The sequence below is a fragment of the Salmo salar genome, chromosome ssa03 (assembly GCF_905237065.1).
Source record: "Salmo salar chromosome ssa03, Ssal_v3.1, whole genome shotgun sequence".
In the NCBI taxonomy this organism is placed as follows: Eukaryota; Metazoa; Chordata; class Actinopteri; order Salmoniformes; family Salmonidae; genus Salmo; species Salmo salar.
Window position 1 is genome coordinate 21,640,572 of NC_059444.1, and position 11,747 is coordinate 21,652,318.

At 40.5% G+C, this 11,747-nt stretch overlaps 1 protein-coding gene across 1 annotated transcript; it reads left to right on the top strand.

The window, feature by feature from the left end:
- The first annotated feature begins 3,896 nt into the window (after positions 1-3,896).
- LOC106599490 (Krueppel-like factor 6) lies at positions 3,897-11,347 on the top strand. The gene is made up of 4 exons (XM_014190754.2): positions 3,897-4,260; positions 7,095-7,662; positions 8,669-8,792; positions 9,005-11,347. Exons 1-4 carry the CDS (start codon positions 4,159-4,161, stop codon positions 9,054-9,056), a joined length of 846 nt encoding a protein of 281 aa, XP_014046229.1. The 5' UTR covers positions 3,897-4,158; the 3' UTR covers positions 9,057-11,347.
- The last annotated feature ends 400 nt before the right edge of the window (positions 11,348-11,747 follow it).

The window sequence follows — 11,747 nt, forward strand, 5'->3', positions numbered from 1 at the left end:
TTAAACATATTTGCTGGGTCATCCAACTTGGCCCCACAGTGAAAATGTATTGAACTTGTTTCCTAACATTCAGAATCTGCAGAGCCTGGTTTTACAGTTTGATGAAAATATTTCCAGAAAAGTTCATTAAGGGTTATTCATTGTGGAAGATTCAATGGATCATCTAATTTAATTGAGCATTTAGTCACAAGCTGGTCTTGGCGTCATTGAGTTACGACTCAAGCTATTTTACTTGTTTATCCCCCAAACAGATGCTGAAGTTGAATCCATTCCAAGCAGATTAAACTTGTCTCATGATGACACAAATAAACGGTATCCTTAGAATGTGTTTATCTTGTCAGTTTCCTGAGATTCTTAGGACAGGTGAATTTCAATCTTAAATCAAATTCATTTTTGAACATCAAATCAAAGTCTACATAATGGATGTTTGTTGAGCAAAATTATCATTATTAGGCTAATAATGGCGGCCTCAAGTAAAAACTATCTCTTATGGCAAAATCTGATGCTGAGTGTTGCAAATATGCCTACAGCTGAGACTGACTAAAGAGACTCAGTAGGGCAAAGGGTAGAAAGCAGCAGACTGACTAGGCTGGTGGATGAGACAATGGGTTTCTGTTCCAAAAATGTTGTTTATCGAAGCTCTCTTTAACTTTTCAATGTGCTTGTTTGTTTTCCTGGAATTCAACTTTATCCCAGATCTTATGCAATTCTTCAGATGCGTTTTGCACCCATATAATGTTGGACTATTTAGCTGAAAACATTTATATTAAACATTTTTTGAATATCTAGTATATTCTGTTGTTTGTTGGGACATAATGTAGGCTATCAATATATTAATGAAATCATCAATTAGCTCATATTGTACAATATGCAAAGCAATGCAAAACATATTTTTGCATAAATGTCAATGAGCCTCCATTTGCTTATCATACAGTGGGGGAAAAAAGTATTTGATCCCCTGCTGATTTTGTATGTTTGCCCACTTACAAAGAAATGATCAGTTTAATGGTAGGTTTATATGAACAGTGAGAGACAGAATAACAACAAAAAAATCCAGAAAAACGCATGTCAAAAATGTTATAAAATGATTTCCATTTTAATGAGGGAAATAAGTATTTGACCCCTCTGCAAAACATGACTTAGTACTTGGTGGCAAAACCCTTGTTGGCAATCACAGAGGTCAGACGTTTCTTGTAGTTGGCCACCAGGTTTGCACACATCTCAGGAGGGATTTTGTCCCACTCCTCTTTGCACATCTTCTCCAAGTCATTAAGGTTTGGAGGCTGACGTTTGGCAACTCGAACCTTCAGCTCCCTCCACAGATTTTCTATGGGATTAAGGTCTGGAGACTGGCTAGGCCACTCCAGGACCTTAATGTGCTTCTTCTTGAGCTACTCCTTTGTTGCCTTGGCCGTGTGTTTTGGGTCATTGTCATGCCGGAATACCCATCCACGACCCATTTTCAATGCCCTGGCTGAGGGAAGGAGGTTCTCACCCAAGATTTGACAGAACATGGCCCCGTCAAATGATGTGGTGACGTTGTCCTGTCCCCTTAGCAGAAAAACACACCCAAAGCATAATGTTTCCACCTCCATGTTTGACGGTGGAGATGGTGTTCTTGGGGTCATAGGCAGCATTCCTCCTCCTCCAAACACGGCGAGTGGAGTTGATGCCAAAGAGCTCCATTTTGGTCTCATCTAACCACAACACTTCCACCAGTTGTCCTCTGAATCATTCAGATGTTCATTGGCAGACGGGCATGTATATGTATTCTTGAGCAGGGGGACCTTGCGTGCGCTGCAGGATTTCAGTCCTTCACAGCGTAGTGTGTTACCAATTGTTTTCTTGGTGACTATGGTCCCAGCTGCCTTGAGATCATTGACAAGATCCTCCCGTGTAGTTCTGGGCTGATTCCTCACCGTTCTCATGATCATTGCAACCCCACGAGGTGAGATCTTACATGGAGCCCCAGGCCGAGGGATATTGACAGTTATTTTGTGTTTCTTCCATTTGCGAATAATCGCACCAAATGTTGTCACCTTCTCACCAAGCTGCTTGCCGATGGTCTTGTAGCCCATTCCAGCCTTCTGTAGGTCTACAATCTTGTCCCTGACATCCTTGGAGAGCTCTTTGGTCTTGGCCATGGTGGAGAGTTTGGAATCTGATTGATTGATTGCTTCTGTGGACATGTGTCTTTTTTACAGGTAACAAGCTGCGGTTAGGAGCACTCCCTTTAAGAGTGTGCTCCTAATCTCAGCTCGTTACCTGTATAAAAGACACCTGGGAGCCAGAAATCTTTCTGATTGAGAGGGGGTCAAATACTTATTTCCCTCATTAAAATGCAAATAAATTTATAACTTTTTTGACATGTGTTTTTCTGGATATTTTTGTTGCTATTCTGTCTCTCACTGTTCAAATAAATCTACCATTAAAATTATAGACTGATCCTTTTTTTATCAGTGGGCAAACGTACAAAATCAGCAGGGGATCAAATACTTTTTTCCCCCACTGTACATGCTTCTGTCTTGCTAATTGAATGATTGATCCTATAATTTCATTGGCTGACTGTTTCTTTAAATACTGGCACTTTGAGGTGTGGCCCCCTGGGGGAAGTTGCCATGTGTCTGCCTAAATATGTACGTATTTGATTTGATTTGAAGTTGAATGAATGTTTAGGTAGTGCTTCCCTCGACCGTGCACAACGAGAACCTGTTTTTGTTTGTTTGTATATTTCAATGTGTTTTACTGTGTGCTCCTTGTCTTTTGACCAGGCTTAAAAGATAGAAGATTGAGGTTTTGACAAATGTTGAAGGACAACATTTTTTAATTTAGAAACGTACAACCTGTTTACATTTTTATTTTGCCACTTTAGGAACCTGTATGTACTGTACATATGTTAGGCAGAGTTCGCTATTCTCTTGTTTAAACCTGGGGTGGTGTAGGATCAGCTACATTTGTTCCTCTACTGCCTCACAAATGCCAGGATACTTATGATTGTCATTCTAAAGCAGTGAGCTTTTATTAGAAATGTTTATCAAGCTTAGTGCCTAGGTGGGCGATATTTACAGTAGGCAACTCAAATTGAGATCTCTTTCTCCACAACCTATATTCTATTTGAGAAAATAATCAAGAAGATGGAATTATAAAGGTCTGATATAGGCTATTTTAAAGCTTCCCTGCATGATGGTAGCCTTTCTGAAGAGACTAAAATAACCAGGGGGAAATGAGAAACATCAGCTGGGTCTGGGATAATCACAATGACATTATCAGCTGGGGCTGCTATTTAATCAAACATACACTCAATCACTGTCCAATCACTGAAATGTATGTTTTAATCTAAATGGTGTGACAAAGTCTTGTTTGCAAAGTTGTTACATTGGCCACTGTTTTCCACAGTGTCTCTTTCCGGAATGGTGTTGATTGGATGCCACCCCTATATTCCGTCCCATAGGCTGGTGTTCCAAGCTGTGTAAAATAGATCGTCTGTTAGTTCAGTCACAGTCACAGTGACATAAGTATTGAGTAAAACTAATTCATGAAAATTGTTAAAATATCAATACAAACACCAGAATAAATGTCAAGAAATTATTATATTTTAAAACTTGTGCCATAATAGTCAGCTGTAACCAACACTGCCACTTGGAAGGTAAGCTGAAATCATACTATACCGACAGAGATGTGGATTCTTCGCTTTAGTAAGCGTGAAAACTTTATATACTGCTCTAAAAATAGAGCCCACATGGTCCAATGGGAATGAAGGAGTATTCAGTCATCGCACCAACCATATCACAGAAGATCGTCAAGGTGGGCGGGTGTTACACATTGGCTAACCGATTGGTCAGTATCACGAAAGCGTAATTTAATCACGTGGGGAAGGCTGGCTGTAAGATTTTGAATAGGGAAGTTTACAGAGTGTCGACGGACTTTCAGGGAGTTCAGTGTTTGCTATCTATTAGAGCAAGCAAGCCAGAAAGAGCGTTCTCCGAAGAACACTTTCACCACTGGAAGGCGATAGTCAGACCTACTTCTCTCAACTTTTTTACAACAGCATATTATACATGCTAATACATCGAAGACGCACGTTTAAAAAAAAAAAAAAAGACAATTCAACTACCTTGAATTTTGGGTGTAATTCAGCTGCATCTATATAGGAGCGAAATGGATGTTATTCCTATGTGCAGCATTTTTCAGGAGCTCCAGATTGTACATGACACCGGATACTTTTCAGCTTTACCATCTCTCGAGGAGTACTGGCAGCAGGTATTTATATTTGTGAATAGTCCTATTTTTACAGAGAAACACTCTAAAATGAATGACATTTTTTTTCCCCACATCGCAGTAAACTTGTGCGCAACTGCAGGTTGCTGTCAGTGGAGATGCAAGCTGTCAGGAATGCAGAACAACAAAAAGTTTTACTATTTGGACTTGTAGCACGTTCTTGACACCTTAGTAAATTCCATGCATGTATATGTAACAACACAAGCATGCACGTTGCAATTATATTAGTTACGCTAACGGCCTAGTCCAATGAGTGAACCACGAGACATTGTTTTTATTCCGTTTTAGAGGCGACTGATGCGTCATCGTGAAAATGTGTGTGTGTTGTGTGAGAGAGAGAGCTCGTATTTGGAATTAGCGGAGACGAGTATGTGCGTCTTCAAATTATTTTGTTAAAAATTACCACCATCTCTCACTCCACATGTGTTTTCATAGGAATTCCATAATATTCGAGAAACTAGGTATTCTTTTTTTTAAAATTTTTTGCTGAGTGATTGAAGTGAATTTGCTACACGGTGTAGTTTCCCTTCCATATGCGGGCTTGGGGCCGTTCACTCTCCATGCGGTCTGAGGCATTTAAAGCTCGCCAGAGATCCATTCTGCCCTGTTGAAAATAAATGTTCGCAAAGAATACAAAGTATTTTTTAGGTTTGCCAGAAATCTATTACAAAACAACTTACCCTATAATGTATATTGGTTATAACTGATGTTTTCTATACCCAAATAGTTTGAAATTAATTCATTATTAATATTGTTACTTTTCAATATATTGAAGTTAGTGGTCACTTTCGGGTTGTCACGCTTTACGGAAGAGTCCTTACTTCCTTTTTAGAATTAAAAAGAAGCCCATAAATGTATGTAGCTCTTGCAGTATTAATAAATAAAGCTTTTCATGGACCTGCTTGAACCAGGCCTACCTCCTCCATTCCCTTGTGTGCCATGTTATTTCTAGCAATGCCACTGGATGCCTTATTAAATCCACATTATGCTGAATAATAGATACATTTAAAATATCTACAAGCACTTCCCTAACACACAGGGGGCCCCTGTAGCATATGTAAATGATATAATTGTGCATGATGACAGCTATGTTGGAGGAAAGAGCACCGCCACCAACTGAGTAATTTCTTCTAAGGAAATGTGTTTACTAACCTTCCCTGATCTAGTCCGCTTCTCAAAAGGCACCCTATTCCCTATATAGTGCACTATTTGACCACAACCCTGTGGGCCCTGGTCAAAAGTATTTCACTATGAAGGGAATAGGGTGCCATTTGGGAAGCAACCATAGAGTCTCAGAGGACACCCGTTACATGCACTCCACTGCCTTCAGAATTGTACATTGTCTATATATGTACTGCATATGTTGTTTATATTCCTATTTCCTACATGGTTTACTCATTATCCTCTCCTCCATCTGTGGGTGTATATGTGGGTTGTTTCCTACATGGTTTACTCATTATCCTCTCCTCCATCTGTGGGTGTATATGTGGGTTGTTTCCTACATGGTTTACTCATTATCCTCTCCTCCATCTGTGGGTTGTTTCCTACATGGTTTACTCATTATCCTCTCCTCCATCTGTGGGTGTATATGTGGGTTGTTTCCTACATGGTTTACTCATTATCCTCTCCTCCATCTGTGGGTGTATATGTGGGTTGTTTCCTACATGGTTTACTCATTATCCTCTCCTCCATCTGTGGGTGTATATGTGGGTTGTTTCCTACATGGTTTACTCATTATCCTCTCCTCCATCTGTGGGTGTATATGTGGGTTGTTTCCTACATGGTTTACTCATTATCCTCTCCTCCATCTGTGGGTGTATATGTGGGTTGTTTTCTACATGGTTTACTCATTCTCCTCTCGTGTGTGTGGGTTGTTTACTCATTATCCCCTCCATCAGTGTGTGCATATATGGGTTGTTTCCTACATGGTTTAAAGCGTTAAAAATCATAATTATATGTTGACCATGATTCTCCCCCCCGCCACACCAACAACCTGCTGCCAAAGAGAAACATTTCTGTACTCCCCCAGGTTTTGAAACCAGCTGATGCAAATAGTGCACAGTAAACCTATATGGTTTACTCATTATCCTCTCCTCCATCTGTGGGTTGTTTACTCATTATCCTCTCCTCCATCTGTGGGTGTATATGTGGGTTGTTTCCTACATGGTTTACTCATTATCCTCTCCTCCATCTGTGGGTTGTTTACTCATTATCCTCTCCTCCATCTGTGGGTGTATATGTGGGTTGTTTCCTACATGGTTTACTCATTATCCTCTCCTCCATCTGTGGGTGTATATGTGGGTTGTTTCCTACATGGTTTACTCATTATCCTCTCCATCTGTGGGTGTATATATGGGTTGTTTCCTATATGGTTTACTCATTATCCTCTCCTCCATCTGTGGGTTGTTTACTCATTATCCTCTCCTCCATCTGTGGGTGTATATGTGGGTTGTTTCCTACATGGTTTACTCATTATCCTCTCCTCCATCTGTGGGTTGTTTACTCATTATCCTCTCCTCCATCTGTGGGTGTATATGTGGGTTGTTTCCTACATGGTTTACTCATTATCCTCTCCTCCATCTGTGGGTGTATATGTGGGTTGTTTCCTACATGGTTTACTCATTATCCTCTCCTCCATCTGTGGGTGTATATGTGGGTTGTTTCCTACATGTTTTACTCATTATCCTCTCCTCCATCTGTGGGTGTATATGTGGGTTGTTTCCTACATGTTTTACTCATTATCCTCTCCTCCATCTGTGGGTGTATATATGGGTTGTTTCCTACATTGTGTCCTAATTCTTCCCTTATCCCATCAGACATGTCTGGAGTTGGAGCGCTACCTCCAGAGCGAGCCCTACGTCTCGGCCACAGACATCAAGTTTGAGACGAGCCAGGAGGACCTCTGGATGATCCTGGCCTGTGGGGAGAAGGCCACGTCCGACCCAAACATCCTCACTCACATTAAGGAGGAAGACAATCAGGAGGCCAACAGCTTTAACTCCGATGCCAGCAGCGAGGCGTCCGACGGCTCCGATGACCTCTCCCCTACCCTCGACTTCACCTCCAACCCACTGAGTGACATTATGGGAGAGGGAGAGGACCTGAGTTCCACTGTTATCAGTACTCCACCATCTTCTCCTGAGGTGAGCAAGGAGGCCTCCTCCATATCCTCCCAGGTGTGGAGCGGTATACAGACCGTGTTGCACTCACCTGGGAAAATACATACCGGGGGCATTGGTGGACGAACGGCGGAGAGGGGAAGCTTAGCCAACGGGGAGGATTCTCCAGATGGGAGGAGGCGGGTCCACAGGTGTCATTTCAACGGATGCCGTAAGGTCTACACGAAAAGTTCCCACTTGAAAGCACACCAGCGTACACATACAGGTAAATCATTGATTGTGTACAGGTAAACTGCATGACCCAACAACACCTCCTCCCATCCAAGTGTGTATATATGGATATAAAAGAGCAGAATCTCTGAGCTATTCGACCAGGCCCTAGACTAATATTATACAGGTAATGTAGGCCAGTCCAGAAAGAGTGGTGGTGGGTGTTGTTACCCACATACTAATGCTGTTGTCACAGCAGAGAGGCCTTGGAAAGGAAAATCCAGACCAGCTGGTTATGTCATCACTATTCTGAATCTGCAGCCATTTACTTTACAAAGAACATTCAGAAGATTATTCTGTTTCAGGAGGGACTATATTTAAACCTAATCAAAAAATTTACATATTCATAGGCTTACAAGAGTATTTGTTTTGATTTCTACTCATGAATTTGGTCTCTGCATTCTTGGAATAGTTCACTAGAAGGAAGGTCTAAACTGTGAACTAATTCCCACAGCATCTTTGACTTCACGTTAACTAAGGGGGAGGGGTGACATGGCAACCTTTTGTGGGCATGGCCAAGCCAGCCATAGAGGATGTGGACTGGATCTTGAAAGCAGATCACATTTCACTATGGGAAAAGAAAATGACTGAATCATTTAAATGTAGGGTGTGGTGGGAATTTTACATTGACAGTTATTCCTTACTGAGTTATGTGAGCAGTTGTCACCTCTGACCTCTTGCTGTTTACAGCTGTCTTGCACATGAGCAAGGTTCCAACATTCCAAGCAAACTATGTTACCAGAGCTAATGGAATTTTCACCGTTAGAAATCGTCTACGTTTATCCCTTCTCACCCACCCACTTTATAAGCTCGGAGTTTGCTTATTCAACTATTGTTAAGCTGTACATCACAGCTCATATTTTTACAAGTTGTAGTACTCTAGTAGTATGTAGAACTTATAGTATGTTATGTCTATTTCTGATTTGGAAACATAATGGAGCACTGTCCTTCATGCTCTCTTTTGATACACAGTAATAATATCATTTGTTTTCTGTTTGCAGGTGAGAAGCCTTACAGGTGCTCATGGGAAGGCTGTGAGTGGCGTTTTGCACGGAGTGATGAGCTAACCAGACACTTCAGGAAGCACACTGGGGCAAAGCCGTTTAAATGCAGTCACTGTGACAGGTAGGAGAAGTGTTTAGGGATTGATTTATCTTTTGTTTGTTTTAAATATTTTATTGAGAAATATTGTAAATGTCATTAACAATTTTTAAATGTTTGGGCAGCTAAGGTAAATCCATGCACCTGAAATATTGACTTGAATATTACTGCTGTTATATTAGTCTTTTACCTATTTTAAAAATGCTGAGACTAATTTGCTTTCTTTCTCCTTGCAGGTGTTTCTCTCGTTCAGACCATTTGGCGCTTCACATGAAGAGACACATCTAAGAGCTGGGCCCCAGAGTAGAGCAGTGTTGAGGGATGGTCCTGACGGTCTCCTAACCTGTCTGTGGGGAGGTGCAGTGCCCTGAGAGGGGAGGAAGGTGAACAAGGGGAGCGTGCCCCAGTAAAAGCATGCAGGCAATTTCTGCACCATACTTAGTGCCTCCAAGACCTCTCGGAGGAAAGAGCTCTGAAGGTCGACACATTCTGGAAAAAGAATCATGGAAACCACCAAGGATGACGGAGAATGAAGAGATCCGCTAGAGAGAAATAAGAAAATGTCTGAGAGGACAAGAAATAAAGTTTTTTCTTTGTATGGTGTCTGATGCTTTGTGGAGTTAGTTCTTGGTCTGGACACATGCAGCGATACTACTCCAATAAACGTGTGTTGTTTCTTGTGAGAATGCCTGTGACTGAATGCCTGCCTGTGGATATGACTATTAAGTGTATGGTTGTGAGCTGAATGGCGTTGAGGGGATGTTATGTGTGGGCTGGGGGTTTATTGTCTCGTTTTGTGGTCATGAATGAATGCAAGCGTGTTGTGCTGTTGTGTGGGGCATTGGTTGAATCTAGGCTGGGTTTGGCAGTGTGTGTGTCTGGGCTGCCAGTTTGAGGTTTGAGAGAGAGCGCCCCCATCTGAGAGGAGGTGGTAGGACACTCTTAAACGAGGTGGGGAGGAGGGAAGTGGATTGTTTGGCGCAGATATAAATTGTGCAATGTATTAAGTAGCGCGTCTCAAAGTTAATGCTACAAAGCTCATTTGTTGTCCATTGTGTAAGCTCTGTATCTAAAGGTTGTACACAACATTAAAACCTTCATTATACCAGAAGTTGCATGATCTTGGGTTTGTTTGTCACTCGATGAGTTATAATGATGGCAAACCCCAATAACAAGCAGCTATACATCTGTTTTACACCATAGATACCACATTATTGTACAGAAACATGAAGCAGCGACTTGTTTCCTTTTGTTTTGTATGTCTGGAGATATCACTATTGCTTGGCAACTGTCTTGATCATGGAATAGTTTTCTATTCCGTTAAATTTATTTTATTTTTGTTCTCTTGCTCTCCTCTTTTTCTATATCTGTAAATGCACTGTTGACCTTAATGAGGCCTTATGTAAGTGGCCTTGTCCAGATAAATAGATCACTCACAGGGGGGTTGAAATGCAGTAGTGTATGATTTGAATAGCTTTATTAAGGCTCTGATTCATATGGCCACACCTTTTGCCCTTGTCTAGGTCAGTCTCAACTTGAATAAAAGTCAGCTTTATACTTACTGACATTTTACATTTCTGTGCATCATTTGTCAACATACATGCAGTATCTATCTATCCATTGAGACAAAATCAAAATATTTTGAAAATTATCTTGAGCCCAGACACAATTGTAGAGCACTTGAAACAATTAAATTTGAAATGGTTTACTACTGTGTAGTAGCATAATGTGGTATGTTATGTACTTAAAATTGAATGTGGGATGGTAAATTAGGTAAGTTACTGTCAATTATAGAGTCTCCTAGTTGGCTGGGGGGTGGAGTTCTCGTGATCTGCTCGGCCACGAAGGCCTTGGTCAATTAAGATTGATTGCAAATAACCAATTCTGGTCAGGCCATGGCATGTTTAGTGTCTGTTGAATTGTTAACCGCTTACCTGACATGAGTGCTCTCAAACTGACAGTGGATGCTTATTGCTTATTGACCTGTATGGACGTCCTTGTTTTAACCCCATACCATTGTACAGTACAGTTGATCTGGTCAACTGTACTGTTGGAAAGTCTCCTTTTAAAATGTACATTGTGGATATCAAACCATGCAAAATATGTGTTGTTTAAAAATAGTTTTTTTCAAAGAAGCTTATATTTTGCAGGGTAAGGGACCAAACAAATCTAAATTGTGCAGTTTGTTTATGAAAAACAAAGACCAGGCCACATTTAACTTGAGAGAGTACTAATGGCTCAACAAACTGAAAACAAATGATGTATTGTTCACTTCTGATAGTCTGCTACAGTGTTGGAGAATGATTTACATTTTCTAGCTTGAATGGGGAATGATTCAGTAAAGAGAAATGAAACTGATTGTTGGAGGGATTACACACTGAACCGCTTTCTATAATCAAAACTGCAAATTGTCAGCCCTATCTTTAACTAAAGAATCTTTATTGCTGAAAAAAATTGAGGTTTATTTTTGTTTGATTAATGGCATGTTTTTTGTTTTTTTTCAAATTGTTTTGTAAAATAGTTATTTCTGTATGAATGTATTTTTTATTGGAGTAATGATTAAAAAAAATCATCAAATATTTTGGTGTTTTTGTTCTACCTGCTTCTTGCATCATCATACTGTGACCTGATATAAAACATGAGCTCTTACAGTAACTTGAGTGCAATGACGGTAAAGCTTTTCAAATATACTCCTTCAGTTTCCTGTCATTTTCAGATCCACCTCACTGTATAGTCAGCTACGTAGTCTACTTCTCAAAGCCACAGAGGTGGATTGCTGAACAATTTAAATAAGACTTCTGAATGAACTCCACCTGTAATTATTTAAAAAAATGTATTTAACTAGGCAAGTCAGTTAAGAACAAATTCTTATTTACAATGACAGCCTAGGAACAGTGGGTTAACTGCTTTTTTCAGGGGCAGAACAACAGATTTTTACCTTGTCAGCTCAGGAATTTGATCCAGCAAACCTTTTGGTTA